This window comes from Nothoprocta perdicaria, unplaced genomic scaffold (genome assembly GCF_003342845.1).
Source record: "Nothoprocta perdicaria isolate Ctin4 unplaced genomic scaffold, notPer1 scaffold_30, whole genome shotgun sequence".
NCBI classification, from domain to species: Eukaryota; Metazoa; Chordata; class Aves; order Tinamiformes; family Tinamidae; genus Nothoprocta; species Nothoprocta perdicaria.
In genome coordinates, this window is record NW_020455533.1 from 329160 (window position 1) to 347439 (window position 18280).

General features: G+C 37.4%; 1 protein-coding gene across 1 annotated transcript in view; it reads left to right on the forward strand.

Moving 5' to 3' along the window:
- Nucleotides 1-18280, forward strand: part of LOC112949879 (neural-cadherin-like) — a 32381-nt gene that overhangs the window by 12846 nt on the left and 1255 nt on the right. Inside the window, exons 15-31 of the mRNA XM_026042335.1 lie at nt 229-372; nt 1077-1360; nt 1855-3466; nt 4627-4720; nt 5838-6022; nt 6298-6527; nt 7851-8128; nt 8566-8780; nt 9787-9914; nt 10534-10661; nt 11231-11354; nt 12245-12425; nt 12833-12999; nt 13802-14066; nt 14336-14516; nt 15488-15732; nt 17333-17487. Coding sequence (XP_025898120.1) covers nt 229-372; nt 1077-1360; nt 1855-3466; nt 4627-4720; nt 5838-6022; nt 6298-6527; nt 7851-8128; nt 8566-8780; nt 9787-9914; nt 10534-10661; nt 11231-11354; nt 12245-12425; nt 12833-12999; nt 13802-14066; nt 14336-14516; nt 15488-15732; nt 17333-17487 — 4616 coding nt within the window. The remainder of the gene's footprint in view (nt 1-228; nt 373-1076; nt 1361-1854; nt 3467-4626; nt 4721-5837; nt 6023-6297; nt 6528-7850; nt 8129-8565; nt 8781-9786; nt 9915-10533; nt 10662-11230; nt 11355-12244; nt 12426-12832; nt 13000-13801; nt 14067-14335; nt 14517-15487; nt 15733-17332; nt 17488-18280) is intronic.

Sequence of the window (18280 nt, forward strand, 5' to 3'; positions counted from 1 at the left end):
TTGAGCATCACGTGCCTTCTATTTAATCAAATTGGATGTGACATTCATTTGATATCTAAATGCTTTTGAGTAATGTTGGTAGATGAATTGTCCACAGTCCTAAGGGCTTGTTTCTGTATTGTCTGCATATTCATCTTGAGTTAATATGCAGCTAGGCAGTTTAAGGAATTGTAGCTGACAGAAGTGGCAGAGCTGAGTATTTTAATCTCTTGTTTCTTGTCTTTCTAGACACGGCCTATGTGCGCATTTTTATCAGTGATGTGAATGATAACAAGCCTGTCTTCACTCAAAGTGTCTATGAAGTAAATGTGGATGAAGACCAGGATGTGGGTTCAACTGTCATTACAGTCAGTGCTAATGATGAAGACGAAGGTAACATACTGGAATTCCTGATAGCTGTATCTAAAATATTAATGAGCTAATTTTGCCACACCAAGACATATTGAGTGATGTTAGGAGGAAAATGTCTTTATGTCTCTACATTTTAAAACTTCTTTGCCTGAATTGATGGGGCATGAACATTAGTTGGTAATGGAGCTGTGAGGCATAAGCCAAATAACTTAATACATGAGGCAGTTTATTAATGTGAGATGATGGAGAATAATTTTTATGTCAGCAAATACAAATTTATTAGAGATTTTTTTTTTAAAAAATGGATGCTGATAAAAAGTATCCTAGTTAATTAGAATTAATCAGACTTCATCTCAGTGAGATTCATTTGCTTTTTCTATGGACAGAGGAGTTGTGGGTTTTTTTTTTTCTCCTTCTTGCATACTACGGAATATTGTCATTTTTGAACTTGGGTATCCTAAAAATTTGTCAGTCTTGGCTGTATTGATTTATCTCCAAATCAGTGAGAAATTCAGCAGCAAGTCATGTAGAAGCAAGTACATAAGCAGTCCTTGTAGCTGTGCAGGGGAGATGCAGATTTCCATCTTTTTGCCATGGTGATCAGTGGTATTCAATCAATTTGATCGGTAATACCAAAAATTAACTGTTAGATTATTGGTACTTCATCTTAACATGCTAAGTTTTAATGTACTTGTTTGTTTTCTAACACTGTTGGTGACTGACAGGAACAAATGCTAAGTTACGGTACCAGATCACAGCTGGAAACTCAAGAGGGACAGTTGATGTAGAACCAGAAACAGGAGCCATTTTTGTTGCCCAACCACTAGATTATGAAGAAACAAAAATGTATGAGATTCACTTGTTGGCATCTGATGGGAAATGGGAAGATTTTGCAGTCGTCATCATAAATGTCATGAATAAGAATGACGAGGCTCCAGTTTTCTCTATCAATGAATACTATGGAAGTATAATTGAGGAACTGGATGGATTACCAGTCTTTGTCCTTCAGGTAACGTGTGCGTAGTTTCAGAGATTATAATATTTCAGTGCAAGAATGCAGATTGTACTGCTACAGTCAAGCTAATAATAATCCAGGGCAAATATATTAATAAAATCTAGTTCTGAGTATTTTTGTCAGTGGAAGAAGAGAAACAGTTTTATGAAGAAAAAAAGGCGAAATGACTCTTTTGTGATCCTCAATCTAAATAGCAGATCATTAACTCTTTAAAATAGCTAGTATAATGTTATGGTTAAATTACCTATATAAATATAAGAAGATAAAAGATCATTTTAATATTTTGTTGTTAGGATGCTGAGCATATACGTCTATTTTCTATTGTCCCTGAACCACCTCTCATTTGCCATTGATCTAACGTGTACGTTAATAGTGTATCAAACCCTTCTGCTTGAACTCCTTTCTCAGAACTGTAGCAGCGTATAGGCTATAATGTAAACATCGTATGTTAAACAAACCCTGCATCTTTGTTTTCAAAACCTCTGTAGGTTGTGGCAAATGATCCTGATAGTAATCCAAACGAAGGAGATGTGAGGTACTCACTCCATGGGCCCGGTGCAGCTGATGTTTTCACAATAGATGAGAACACAGGCAACATTTATTCGCAGAAGCTGCTGGATCGGGAAGAGCGAGCGCTGTGGAGATTTGTTGTATTGGCTACAGACGAAGGCGGAGAAGGACTTACTGGATTTGCTGATGTAATTATTAATGTGTGGGACATCAATGACAATGCCCCCAGGTTCGCATGCATGCCTGGCGATTGCAATGGGAGTGTCTTTGAAAATTCTCCTGCAGAGACGTTAGTCATGGAAATGAGTGCGGTTGATCTTGATGATCCAAATGTAGGTCTTAATGCAGTCCTGACTTACAAAATAACGGAGAATGTGAAAAATCAATTGGGTACCAATTTATTTAATATCAATCCCAGTACTGGTGCAATCCACGTAGCAGAGGGAATGCTGGACAGAGAAGTGATTGAGACATATTTTCTTACTGTTGAAGCAATGGATGGAGGAGGGCTGACAGGAACCGGCACTGCCACTATCTGGATTGCAGATGTTAACGATCATGTACCTAAATTCACCCAAGAGATGTGGCAGGCAACAATTGCTGAAAGCAGTGACATTGACTCCGAAGTTCTGCGAGTGTATGCTACAGATAGAGATGTTGGGGAAAATGCTCGCTTAACCTTCAGTATCGGGGAAGGAGATCCAGATCAGAAGTTTTATATCGAGAATGACAGAGAATCTCAATGTGCTACTATCAGACTGAAAAAAACACTGGATTTTGAGAAAGCACATGAAAGGCAGTTTAATCTTACTATTAAAGTGGAAGATCTTGATTTTTCTAGTAGTGCATCGTGCCTGATTGAAGTCGAAGACTCTAATGACCACAGCCCAGTCTTTCATTCTCTGTTTATTCAAACAAGTCCCTTGGAAAATACGCCTGTAGGTACTACAGTAACTACAGTGAGTGCTACAGACAAGGATTCTGGTTTGAATGGGAACATTCTCTATTCTATAAAGTCAGATTCAGATCCTATGAGACATTTTGCAGTTGATCAAAAAGGCCATGTGATGGTTGTGGGTAGGCTAGATCGTGAAATCATTCAGAAATACCGTTTAATTGTGCTCGCCTCAGATCAAGGGATTCCAGCCCAAACTGGAAGTGTCACAGTCTTGATTAACCTGCTTGATGTGAATGACAACGGGCCAAGGTTTGAGGCACCATACATGCCTGTAGTTTGGGAAAATACGTTGGGGCCCCAAGTGGTTAATATGAACCATACATCAAAGCTGCTTCATGCATTTGATCCGGACAGTGAGGAAAACGGGCCACCCTTTACATTTTCATTGCCACCAGATTATCAGAATTCTCTGGATTTTTCTCTTACTGACAACAGAAATAACACAGCAACCATTACAGCTTTGAGGTCCTTTGACAGAGAAAAGCAGAAGATGTTTCATTTGCCAGTAATTATAACAGATAGTGGAATTCCAGCCATGAGCACTACAAACATGCTCACGATAACAATTGGTGATGAAAATGACAACTCCCATGAATCTGGCCATAAGGAAATCTATGTGTACAGAAACAAAGGTAAGTGTTATCTGCTGTATCAGACTTGTGAATATGGTCCAATTTTACACATTATTTCTCTCTTGCAGGTTTTTTATGGTTTACCTATTTCCAGACTAAAGCTCCAATTCTGTAAAATATTAAGTGTATAGTATATAAAATGAGATGTACTAAATAAAGTATGAGAAAGATGGGCCTTACTGGTTGTCTGTTTACCAAGTTTAGACCCCAATGTGTAAAAATACCTGTCAAAAGACTGCTAGCTATGAACAGGTAATGTTTTTTTCGGATAAAAATATTATTTTTATCTACAACAGCAAATATGTAGTATTTTTATAAAATAATAAAGTCTATTTTTTGTTCATTGGTTTTTTTTACCTACTCAGAGGTTGGTTTGTGTGCAGAGGATGCAAAAATTTTCTGGCACTGAGGGGTCTAGTCATGAAAATGATTGAACTGAAGCAGTTTAGATGCACAGAAGAGCATTAATATACAATATAGACCAGTATAATATACAATGTAGACCAGGCCCATCTTTGCTGTGACAGCCACTATAATTTTGGGGAAATGAGGCCTTATACTGGCAAAGAAAATACCTAAGAAAAAGCTGGGTCAGTGCTTTGCTAGGACAGGATGTAAAGACAAATCTCCAGGATGCCATAAGCAGCTGCTTCCTAAAACAAGTAGTCTTAGAATGACAAAAAATGATGATCTTCTCGCTATTTCCTTGAATGGAAGTGCCAAAAATAGGCAGAGCCGTGTTCTTTTCTCCCAGCTGCATCCCGTGAGGTGCTGTCCCATTTTGGGCTGGATTGCACTGATGTGTGATTTGTACCAATGTAAAAGCAGGGTAACGGAGTGTTTGGGACTTCTAACTCCTGGTGAGGAGATGGTCTGAGAATTTTATGACGAGCTGCATTACTGTGTTGTTCTATTGCTGGTTTTTCGCTCCTTTGTTTGACATCCATAAGTTGTTCACCTTTCCGAGAGAACTTGAACAGAAATCCTATGACAGGCTATGTGTTATTTTAAGAGGTTTGCATCATAACCATCACCCAATCAAGCAGGAATTTTAAAATGATAAATTCAGTAATGAATGCAGTGAAATTTAAAGCCCACTTTAAAGCAAAAATATTTAAAGCAAAAATAAAATGCAGATTTATTATAATTTATTTCAACAGGAAAATGGTCAACAGCAGTGCTTGGGGAAGTGTTTGTACCAGATGAGGATGACTGGGATAATAAAACATTTTTCTCTGAAGGAAAACTGCTCAAGTGAGGCTTGTATTTATGTCAAAATAAGTTATGTTGCTATGCTTCTTTTATTTATTTACTATACATTTCTCTGTCTTGAGTATGATAAGGAATTTATTTTATGTTATGATTTTTTTTTAAGCTCAGATAATAAGGTATCAAGGAATTAATACATGAAATACTTTCTTCTTTTTGGGTCATACCATGACTTGATTTTTAATCAGATCTTTTCGTCTTTCTATGTAACCATGTGCTTCCTGTAAGACCCGATTTAAAAATAGATTCTGTTTTAAATGCGTGCCCCCAAGTGTTGATTGGTTGATTGAATACAAATAAATTTAAACAGGAATCATTTCATCAAACATGGAAGTGAGTTTAATCTCCCTTGATGACTAAATTTACAATTGCGTGGGCAATCATAACTTTTACTTTGGCAGTTATTTCTGTTTACAGAAACACTAAATTAGATTCTTCACTCCTCCTAATACATTGTTTATTCATATCATAAGGTCAGATGACATATAATTATATACTATCCTGAAATATAGATGAAGGTTTTATAGAAAATGAATATGAGGTTTTGTCTGCATTACGAAGAATGAGGGTTTTAAAGCTTTTTCAACATCAAAATAAGACTGAGTTTCTGTCTATCAGCAGGGCTTGTTTTTCTGTTTGAAGAGGTGACTGATGTGTAGCAATGGTTAGGAGATATTTCCACAGATATTGATCACTGTCTCTTTGAGTTGGCACATGCAAATGATGCCACAGCTTTTGTACAGAACTTTTTCAGTTTTAAATGGATAAATGAGAATCTAGAAATACTTTGTTTTTGTCACTCTCTGTTACTTATTGTGTAGACTTGTGCATGGTTACTACACTTAACTCCAAGGCTACACTGACTCCTATGGACTACATGCTTTTTTTTGAAAGTTACAAAAACAGCATTTTATAAACTCTTTTTATAAACTCCGCCACAATTTAGGTGGCTTTGATCTCTTTCTGATATTTGCTGATTTTCCTTAATATTAGTTCTAGAATGTTGGTAGTAGCCTTTTTAGGCTTTTAACTTATGTAAATGAACAGGGAATATTTTTGGTTTTGATTTATTAAGCTTCCTTAATTGAACTCTGATGTTTAGATCTTTCAGATTAAATCAGAGGAGTGGTTCTCTGATGATGGTGGATAATGTTCCCCAAGGAACATACAACTTAAAAGTAAGAGTTTCTGATGGAGTTTGGCCTGATGTTACATCTACAATACAAATCCATGTCCAGGAGTTGGAAAATGAAGCCATACAAAATTCAGCCACTGTGCGCCTAGCAGGTTAGTTTTGTTTGCCACATGAGAGTTAGATCAGATGCTTAAATATATAAATGTGTGATTTTTTTTTCCTTTAATTTTTTTTTTTTCTTTTAAATACTACTGATGATTCTTTGGTTTATATATATATATATTTATTTATATATATAAACCATGCATATATATATGCATGTGTACTTTCGTGTATATTTCCATGTTGTTAAAGAAGAATTAAGTTGAGGGACTAACCTGTGATCTCCACTATTTCATGTTTATGTATTTATGTATCTCAAACTCAGATATCACAGCAGAGGAATTCATAAGAAGGGATGAATACGGCCAAAACGGACACGACAAGTTCAAGGAATTGCTGGCAAAAATATTTTCAGCTCAGCTAAGTGATATCACTGTCTTCAGTGTGCTGAACACTGATGGAAAACAGACAGACGTAAGATTTACAGTCACTGATGGGTCTGCATATTACAGACCAGAGAAACTGCATGCTGAGATGGCAGCATTTAAAAATGAGGTATGTGCCCTGGTGTTTTCATATAAACTTACTTTTTGGTCCCAAACACCAAACAGATATTGGTGGAAGAATGTGGTACATGTACTTTTCCAGAGTCGGGGTCTCACTGTAAAGTTTTATCTAATTTTTGAGCACTAAACCAGAAACATCTAGAAGCCAAAGTGATATTTGAATACGGAGAATGCCTTGAAGATGCCAGCTTTTCAGATGTTGCAGGTGCTGATGGAAATATCCAAATTGTCCCGCTTTGCTAAGATGTTTATATGCTGTGAGACAGCAAAATACTTTTCTTGTATCTTAAATAGCTATGTGGATTATTAGGAGCCTCAGAATGACCAAAGATGGAAATATCAGAGGCAGATACTATTCATGTAGCAGAACTGCAGCTTCTTATGCATATTTATAGAACTTTTATAATAATAATACAGAAAATTGCATAGATTTCAAATATTCTGTGCTGTAAAATATGACTGGTGAATTCATCAAACTGGTAACAAGGGGCTTGATTCGCATACTTGAATGAAAAAAAAGTATATATTAAGTATATATCACCTTTCAATATTTAATGAATTAGCTCTAGTGAATAATCACCAATAGTCTAGAGAAACCAATCACAGCCAGAGGTTTTTTTTTTCAGTATTTTTTGTATATGTGTTTATAGAAAATAAGCAATTAGTGCTGGAATTATTCATTGAATAGCTAAATAAATAATGTTTTTATTAATCTGCTTGTTGTGGGTTTTTACCATAACCATTTTCTATTAGCAGCAGAAGTAATCTATCCTTTGCTATAAAGAAGCCAAGGGTGTTTATATACTCTATTTTTTTTCTGTTACAGTACTACATAGCTGTCTAAATGTTCAATATAAGCTCCCTACTAATGGTTATAGATGTGAACATTAGACCCTAAACTGCATTGACAGGATGCATCATGTTATCATATATATATATTTTGATGAAGTGTTTTTATCCCGTGTTTTATCCCAAGTATTCTCTTTGCTATCAAAGATCACAGAGCAGACAGTTCACAAGGAGGAATGTGACTGTGACCAGAGCGTAGTCCTTAGCAGTAATGACAGCAGGCCAGTACAGATTTAACATGTTCAATCATGCCGATTGATTAAGTTGTAGGAAATATTGCTGCTGATTTAAAAAAAAAAAAAAAAAAAATTTGGGATTACGTCATCGTGCTTGCACTTTGCTTGTCAGGGATGCTACTGACTACTATTCAAGAAATGAAAGCATTCCATTAAGGTTATGATGACTTAGTAAATAGAAACACTCTTTAGGAAAAGATTGGTGATTTTCTTCATTTTCCTCCAAGATCCAATCAGCTTTACAAGTGAATGTTTCAGAGGTCGATGTAGATGAATGTAGGAGAGCGAACTGTAGCAACGGCAACGATTGTACAAACCACTTTACAGTGAGTGACATCCCAACAGTGACAGATGCTGGAAGTGTGTCATTTGTCTCTGTAACAACCACCGTTGATGCAGTCTGCAGCTGTCCGGCCCGGGACCGAATCCATCAGTCTTGTGCCTCCTACCCTCGCAGCCCTTGTCTCAATGGTGGGAGATGTATCGACACTCTGAACGGTTACAGGTGAGGAAACTTATATTGCAGCTTCCTTTACTGTAGCTCTCTTTTAAAATGTCAAGGGGAGCTAACAAGATTGAGGTCTAGAAAAGATCAATACATTTCCTGAGTGAAGGAGAAGCAAAAGACCCCAGGGTGTACAGGAGTATAAACTGAATGACAGCAATGTCAAGGACTCAAACTTGGGAATCCACGTGAAAATGTCAACGTAGTCTCAAAAATAATTTTTGAAGGAAACAGCCTAGGGGATAAATATGCTCTATACTTATAAAGATATTTTAATAATTAGTGCATCCTTCTATACATGAAACCCAACTAAGATCTGCATTGTTTCACTGCTGTTTTCAGTGTGATTTAAGTACTAGTTTTGTTGTATGTAGAGCCAAAGAAAAATTGATTATGAAAGAATCTTGACTTTTTTTTTGTGTTTGCTCGCTTCCAAGATGTGTTTGTCCTGCTTTATTTCATGGACCAGACTGCCAACAGACTAAGCACAGTTTCCATGGGAATGGCTATGCATGGTTTCCACCCATCAGACCTTGTTTTGAGAGCTCCCTCTCTCTTGAGTTTATTACTGCAGTTCCAGATGGACTTTTACTATACAGTGGTCCTTTATCAAATCCGGAACCTGGAAGTACAGAAAACTTCATTGCAATAGGTACTTCTGCAAAAGCATGTGAGAAAATTAAATGTCTTTGGGGAATGGGTGTCATGTGAACAGTCTAGTAGTTAAAGTGTGAATTCTCTTTCTATCCTATGAGATAATTATTTATGAAAAGTTATTTTCTGAATGGAAAATGTTGGAAAATATTTTGAAACATTCTCTAATAGGTCATTTTGCTTATAGCCTGATTTAAGTCCATCAAAGAGCTGTAGAAATCAAGGTGAAAATGAAGCAGCCACATTTATATATAGGAAAAAAAATCCCCCTAGGAAATTATAACTAGTGTTATAAAGGAATTTAGGTACTTTGAAGATGACTATTACATGATTAGTCATATGTCATTCTTATCTAGTTTGGTGAGCAAAGAAATCCACTTAACCCGCTTTCAGTCTTAGGGTATTTTTGCACTTTTCTCTTTAAATGGGCAATGATTTGCTTAATGAATCCATTCCCAATGCACCGATATAGGAAAATTTATACACAAGTAGAATTCATTGCTTTAAGTTGATGCATATTTAAAACACTTGCTTACTGCAGCATATTTTTTTGTGAGTTGCCATACAAAATGCATGGTATAATTGATATTTTATATTTTTCTAATTATTTGAAGCAGTATGTTGTTGGATATTGTTAACTTCATTTTTGCTTTTTTTTTGCAGTTCCTTGTTAATTTGGGTAGAAGTTGGGAGGGTGTAAAAATCTGTATATTTTAGTTTTATTTTAAAGCATTTTGAAGGTACAGATTGTTTATCAGGTGCTAGTTCTAGTGCTTTACTCTTGACCAAACTAGTACAAGCTAAAGTATAAAAATCAATACTATATTGCATGAGTATTCTTGCATAATAGAGGGCATAGAATATAATTTTGTATTTCTATACTGAATGCTGCTTTGTGTGATTAGCAATAAGCATTAAATCAGTACATTCACTAACTATGCTAAAATATTTAAAATGAAAAGATATTTGTAGGTGTATTTAATTTATTTTCCATGTTGTATTAGAGCTATCCGGTGGTATTCCTGTGTTGAAGATGAGCCTTGGCTCAGGTTCAGTGATGCTGCAGTTACCAAGTCACCTGAATGTCATGGACAGAAAGTGGCATCACTTGGAAGTCAGAACCAGTGGTCAGGTCAGTTCTTCCATTTTTTCCCCATCTGAATAATGATACTTTCATAGCACTTGCTGTGCAGAAACTGAAGGGTAAAAAACCTGAGCTTGGGTAGTTATATACATTCGTCCAGCTGTATTACCTAGACTTGATGAATAGTACAAATTTGGAGGAGATTGCACTGTCTACTCTAAATTTGCCTATGTTGCAGTCTTAAAAGTTTTGGAATCGGGGCTTTTTTTGTTTGTTTTGGGATCTTTTTTTAAAGCTCTGTAGCACATAAGGAAGATGCCTATGGGGTTAGTTAAAATTTGCACATTCAGAATGTACATTTGAACACCGAAAAGCTGTGCACAAAAAGCAGAGAATTATTTATTTGCAAATACAGTTACCTGTTTTGTGAATGTGGTCAAAATACTTAGAAATACAAACGAAATACTAAGGTAGGTGCCTCTCTCTTGTGTTAAATGAGTCTATTTTGGCTTTGCTATTTCTTTTAAGGTGGAAAACGCAGTAGAATTTTTTTGTGTAAAAGGAAAAAAGATGGCATCCTACTTAAGAAGTCCCAGTAAGAAATCCTACTTTTCAGTTGCACTGAAATTCCTAATTCATTGATCATTTGTTTTATCCTGTGGCACAGGATATTCGATTCACTTTGGATCACTGCCGTGCAGCTGTGGTTTCGGAGATAGAAGGAGTGGGCAAATGGCTCTCTATCGAAGATCGTACAAATTGTGAAGTCTTTGGGTCTGTTCCACGAAGAGCAACGTACGTTTCTAGAGATTCACTGAAAAAAAATAGTTTAATATAAAGCTCCTAAACGCTTTCTTTATCAAATCAAAGAAAATTTATTAGTGACTAGGAGTACTGATTTTTCTGGGTGAAGACCCGACTATAAACCTTCTTTTGAAAACCTCTGAAAATTAGGCCAGTTGACTGTTTTAAAGGGCAATAACTCTAAAATAAGCAACCTTACTGTCTCATTCCTATAAATCTCAGGGCTTCTACAGACAAATTCTTGCAAATGTGTTAAGACAATCTTAGGTAACAGTGTCTCTATTTGGAAAATCACAAAACAAATGTACAGTAGCAGTGTACACAGGCAGTATACAATAATGCCTCAACATATACAAAACAGTATGGAATGATTAGATTGTATCTTAGAAAAGATTAGATTGTATTTTAGAAAAGCAGATCGTGTCTTCTTTACTTTTTTTTTTCAGAAAGCCTCTGTTTTTTGGAAGCGCAGGCTAGATGTTATTTAGGATTCCTATCTTTAATATCTGCATTTGAAGGTAAACTGTCAGTGATTATTATTATGCATATCATTTCCAAAGGTATTTGAATGCGAACCATGTTCTTCAACTGGGAGGTGTAAAAGAATCATTACCATATTCCTACCCACAGCTGCTGCACAAACACTTCAATGGCTGTTTGCGCAATTTCATCTTGGATACTCAGGTAAGAGAAGTGTAACATTAATATATGTTCATACTATATTGTTAGGAAACTAGGCTTGATAGCACAAAGTGATGTGCTATCAAAGTGAGGGCACTGGAGGCTCCGTTGCTGTTAATGAATAGAGCTGTTGAGTCTGTATCATGGGATTCACATTAAACATCCACAGAGTGTTTTATAATCATTTTGCTTGGCAGTGGTATGAAACCATAGAAATTAAGATATTCACCACCTTTTGCAAATCAGAACACTGCAGCGTTTGAATTGCACTTCCATGCCTGGCCTTGTGCTGCCTGGTGTCTGTTTTGCCTAAATGTCATGTCATCCTATTTCTCTGGCTGGTAACAGCAACCACTTTTTCAGCTTTGCTTTGATAATGTTCAAGCAGATGAACTTTTAGTAGATCTGCACATAGTGGCTACAAGCTATTAGTCCTATTCCATGCCCATGTATAAGAAATTTCTCCTAGACTTTTTTTTTAATTGTAATTAGAATAACTACCTACAGAAAGATCTATTTATGAGCCAAAACCTGTGCTGCTGTTTATACCTTAGCTTATGCCTCTCTTGTCAAGCTTTTTTGCTCATTCAGGCAACTTCTGAATGGCAGTTGTCTGGCAGTTTACTTACGCCAGCTGTCTGCTAGGGCTTGTAACTTTCATAGTCAGCTGAATTTATGCCAAGGCAAAAATATGGTCTTGATGGTTAATAATTGAAAACTGGACTTTAATTAAAATAATTTAAAATCCAAATGTCAAAAAGCAAAGTTAATGTCTTGAGGCATTCAGATAAAGAACAAGCTCTTAAGCGTTATAGCTATTACTATTTAAGAATGAAATGATTGGTTTGTTTTTTAAAATGATTTCTTGTGGTCATATGGTTTTTCTCTTGCAGATGTATGACCTTCAGTCTCCTGCAGAGTCCCTGAATAGCTTGCCTGGCTGCACGCTTACAGATGGGAGCTGTGAGACCATGGGGTCGTCTTCCTGTGGTGTTCATGGAAGGTGTGTTGGAGACTGGGACTCGTTTGCTTGTCATTGTTTGCCAGGTTATTATGGCTATCGATGTGATAAAGGTAAAGTCTGTTTTTCTGTTGCATTATTAGTTGTTGACCTGGTGCATTTTAAAATACAGAAAACTTACAATATTTGCAGGTATTGATTGCTGAGATGGTTTCTGATGCTTTAATTGCTTAAGGCCTCATTTCAGTGTAATTTCTGGACACTTCTGTCCTCCTGTGTGAGCACTCTAAGGAGGAATATTAGCAGGTTAAGTCAGGAGGAGGGAGATAACTTATTTAAGAAGCAGGAGAGTGATTGGGGGAGTTCTGGGAAGATGGAAAACCATACATCCCAGAAGAGAACTTGAGTGTTATGGGTCCATGCGGTGCACTTAACTATTTCATTATGAAAATAAGGAAAAGAGTAATACTTTATCTTTCTCTGCAGAATAATTTTAAAGGTCTTTACCTTTTCTTTTTAGTTGCCAAAGAATACACATTTGGGCCAGGAAGTCATATCCGCTATCAGCTTCCCATCAGTGTGCCTGCCCGTAGGACACTGCTAGAAGCCATGATTAGGACACGGCAGCCTGACAGTGTCATCATGAGCATGTCATCTCGAAATAAGGATGAATACATCACTTTACAGGTGAGCAAAAACATACTCAAAATAATTAGCATAAAATTAAATCAATCCCAGCCATTGCTTAATCAAGTGAGACATAAGCCGAACAGTTGAAAATAAAACCAAAACCCTCATGCCAGGCACAAATCCCTGGAATTACACTCCTTTTATCCACACGTATGGATCTGATGCTTCTGTTGTGACACTGATTGCACAACCATGGAATCCTGTGGCTTCAAGGGAATTTATTGCCCATTACAGTGAAGATTCCAGTTTGCCATGTAGAGCGAGTGGTCTGTCTGCTCTGGTGTCCAATTCAGCAATGGCTCATTCTATCTGTCTAGTCAGGACCCTGCTAAGAATGATGCTTGTAGCAATTTTAGCGATACAGGCTTCTGAAAATTGCATCCTCCTCATCCTGACCCATATGATTGTATGGATCACCTCTTGAACTAAGTTGGATTGAGCTGCCAAGGTAGGATTGATATACCAGATCCTGAGCCACTTGAATCTCATTAATTTGTCCAAGAGATCTGTTGTGTAATTAGAAAAGCCAGGTAAAATTGCTCAGAAAGAGCTACATCCTGTCACTGACTGTTACATTGCTACCAGTATTTAGGTTGAGTAGCACCACAGGTATCTTGATAGTATACTGCAGTGATTTTTTGTATGGGCAATAAAAATATACCCTGAATTTAAAGCAATGTTTTATTTAATGTTGTTGATTGTGTACCAGTTTTGGTCCAAGTAATGTGTCAGGTCTATAGAAAATACTAGGTGGTGACTTTTTCTTTTCTTTCTTACTACCCTGTTAATTATCCACAAGGTGGTTCAGGGGTTCTTAATGGTCTCATATAATCTGGGTGATGGAGACTATTCTGTAAGCCTCCCCTTCTACAACATTGATAATGGTGAATGGCATCATATCACACTGGAGAGAACTGAAAATGAATTTGCCCTTCGCCTTTATGAAGGAGGTGGGAAGAGAGAAATTCTGAGAGCAAGAGGAGTATACAAAGAGATTGTGATTGACCCCAGCAGCTTGGTCCTTGGAAACACCTACCCGTTCAGTCAAAATCAGAGTTTTCAAGGTGAGGAATTCTTGATCTCACTGTTCAGAATGTAGACTGAAGGTTCTTACTGAAAATGTTGACAATATTGATCAAGACTTGAACACATTCAGCCAAAAAAAAAAAAAAAAAAAAAAACCCACAATGCTATAAAAGTTTAGGGAAATTCAGTACTAGACTCGAATTTTAGCAGTCTTTGTCCTTCTTTAAGTTATGCTAGATCTTATGTCTACTTCAGATCATTCTTGCTAAACGGAGTTTAAAACAACTTCCTTTGTCTTTTACCTCAGGATGTATGAAGGACGTCAGATTTAATAACTACAGGTTGCCTCTGGATACTCACACGAAGGAGCTGGTGTCAGTGCTAAGCGCCCAAGGAGTGAAAGAAGGCTGCTCTTCAGAGGCTTGTAGGAATAACCCTTGTAACCAGGAATTTATTTGTATTGATTTGTGGATGATGCATGAATGCAGGTAATTAGTGGAACTAAAACCACAGAACCCAGCAGATTAAGATGAGGAAGGGTGGATGTATGCAAAGTGTACAGCACAACGGCTGCTGGGGCAGTCCTGTCAACCAGTGGAACTACAGTGAAACACGGAGCTACATGTCTCCATAGGTGCACTGGCTTCAGAGTTAGCCAGGGAATGCTGTGCTCTAAGGCACTACCCTTAGCCCATGTAGATCAGCATATCTCCATAGATTCTGTAATGATTTTGACTCCGTCTTAACTGAAAAGTGTTTAGGAGCAAATCCATTTGTAAAAACTTAAAGCTAGGAAAAGATGGTGCCCAAGCTTCAGAGGAGGGCAGCACTAGCGTGGCTGCCTGCCTTTCGTGGAGCACGTGCTGTGCAGCATACATGTACTTTCTTTTGCCAGCGTTTGGCTGAGACCATCTTAAGCTCTGACCTCTTTTCCCTTACAGGCCACTCAGGTTGAATTACAAGAACTGCATCGTTAAGCTGAGAGTTCTGGTGTGTGGTTGGGGCTGAGGTTAGGACAATGCATTGGTTCTAATGCAAGTTAGCTATGCTTGGTGATCCCACACTAAGGGTAAAGGTGCCTACAAAGCATTGCTAGCTGGCACTATCTATGCACAGAGAATTTTAGAGATGTATTTTTTTTCCTAAATGCTCTAAATGTGACTGAGTAGCTGGAAATTTACTCTGATGGAAACATACAGAAGATAGCATAGCTTTGCCCTCACCGGCAGAACTGCAGCTTGTGATCTTAATTCAGCTATTTTTCATACAGGTAATCTTGCAGAAGCCAGTGGAACTACTTGAATTTTGAAAACCAATGATGTAAGGGCTTTTACTTCTAGTAGATATTTCAGTTATTCTGTATAGAAAACGCTATCAAAGGCTGGTTTAAAGTCTTAAACGCAGTCTTTCATGCTTACTTCTCTGAAAAGTTCTTTTCATTTTGCTGTTGTCTCTTTAGATGCCCTCCAGGACACATGATCGTGGAGAACGCCAGCGGCAGACGCTGTGTGTACACTGCATGTGCTAAAAGGCCCTGCAACTACGGTACCTGTGTCTCCCAGTCACCAACCACGTTCCGGTGCGACTGTCCTGATGGCTACGCGGGACACAACTGTGAAATCACGCTGGCCATCTTTCACAAGGACGCAGGCCTGAGCTTTAGCTCCATGTTTGCCATCTGCATTTGCTTTTTGGCACTGTTAGGTAGCTATGGCAACTACATCTTATATTACCTTTGGTGAATTAATTTCTCCATCTTGTCCTGAATACTCATCGTTGTCATCTTTCTACTGACAAATCCTTTTCCTAATGGAGGCATAACTCTTCATTCACTTCTTGGTCATGGTCTCTGTCTGCTTCATCAGCTTTTTCTCATCACCATTTGCAGATATTGCTGAGTGAGTCATCAGCTGTGGAAAGTCTTTGTAGTCTTCTTTTTCTCCATATTTTCACTTCATTGCTAAGAAACTGTCCAGATGCATAACTGGAAGCAAATTCAATTGAGTAGAAAGAAAATAAATTACTAGCAGTTAAGGACTGTTTAAAATACTATCGATTTTGAAGCAGATTTTTCATTCTAGGAGAAATACAATGTGTGATAGGACTGTGTGAATGGTCAAATAGATGCAGTCTCTTGCGTCTTACCAGTTTTGTCACAGCTCCCAACAGCTGCTTTTGGCTTGCATTATTTTCAGACTTAAGTGTAGAGTTACTCTGAGAAGAATCTCACGACTGATGAACAATCCCATCTTTTAGTCCTTTTTAATCTCATGAAAGTTTACCTGTATAAGGGCATAGATTTTTTTTTCTTGACTTTTATAGCATTTTATAAATCACTTCATATCTTGTAGTAAGACCATAGACTTTGTCGTTGTTGCAGACTATCTTGAAACTATGAGTACCTGGAAAAAAACATTTCTTTATCCAGTTCTGCTACATATTATATTTGCTATGCAAATATGAACAGCGAATAAGGTGGGCAGCTTAACTGGTTTTGCAGCTTTTGGATTCAGTTATTTAAAATTGCTAAGAGATTGTTATGTTAACAGACTTTTTTCATTGTTTCATAGTAGTTTTATGATGAATTGACTGTGTGGATACACGCATTTAGCTGAATAAAAAAAAGAAAACCATGTAAAAAGCAGTCCCTTTCTCTTTTGCTCATGTTTTCATGTCTTATATTTCTGTAATAATATATTACAGAATTCTGTATATTGTTACTTTCACCTCATTGTTATTTATGTGCTACATCTTTGTATACATTTTCTGTTGAAAAAGATCAATACATTACAAAAGATCAAGCTAATACAATAATTAGGTTTCTGAAAATTACTTGTCATTCAGTTCTTCAGTAATTGTTATGCCTATAACTTCAAGGTACTCTGTGAAGGCCTCTTCTGTTGTCTTTGATATTTGCTTATAACTCCATTGATGTTTAATGGAAGTAGATGCTCAAATCAAGAGCATCTGCAATTACAAATGCATCTGTGCTGTAGCTGCAAATGATCACGTTGATTTGACTTTTTGAGGATTTAGTTCTACTTTCTTTATAGCATCAGCTGAACTTTGCTGAAGTTTTCCTAGCTTACGTGACTATGAGTGCAAATCAAACAGTGTTTTACTGAACACAAAACTGAACACAAAACTGCAGCCCTACTAGTTCAGACTGCAAACTGTACTGCAGCACTGGTGTAGAACAGCTGCTGTCATAGCCATATCGCGGTACTTTTGTGTAGACGTGATTTATTTGTTTCACAATGGGTTTGAGTTTTGAGTTTGAGTTTTGCTCCTATGTTCTGCTTAGTTCTGCTTAGTGCTATGTTCTTGTGGGGTCACTGGAAGAGTTACAAAGGTCCAAATGGAGGAATTTACCATGTACCTTCATGTCATGAGGATTTGGAAGATATCAGAGAAAATATCCTCAACTACAATGAGGAAGGCGGTGGGGAGCAAGACCAAGTAAGACTCATGCTGTTACATTACAATAGACTGTCACTAAGAAGTTTCTGTGTCTGAAATAAATAGATAATATGCCTCAGAAAATGGGCTACATTAAAAAATGTAGCAGATCAGTGCACTCTTGTGTATTTTCTTAACATGGTTTAGTGCTTAGTTGCATTAAAAACAAGCTTTGAAGCCTGAGGCAAGGAAGGTGCTGGGTTTCTGTACTGCCAGGTGATGATGTATATAACCAGAAGGCAGGTTGTATCGTTGTAGCGAGCCACTAATAACAGCGAATTGCACTAAAGGGGTGATCCTTACTCGGATAAACTCCCATTTCAGTCTGGTGCCAGCCATGGCAAATAGTACTTAGTCTCTGGAAGAATGGAAATAGGAAGCTCTTCTTTGTTACAGTCTCGTCCCAAAGTTGTTCAGTCCTGTCACTGACAAGACTTCTAGGTTGCGGGGTTGTGGTATTTTTTTGTTGAACGGTTTTCTGTCTCTGAAATGTAGCAAAGGGCTCACCAAGATTATCTGGGCTACATGCAATTCCGCATGTGTGAGCATAAATGGAACCTTTGGAAAGTGCGGAATGACAGCAGGAGCAGGAGCACTGCAAATAACTTTGGCTGTAATGAGTTCTGTCTCACACAGCCTGCCAACATTTTTCTTTTTTCTGTCTATCGGTATGGCCAGAGATGTAACTGTCAGACTGCAGCAGGGATGGGGGGCACTACAGGATAGAACTGTTCTTTTTTTTCAGCTGTCATCAAGGGCTGATGATCAGTTAATGCAATTAACACATATGGAA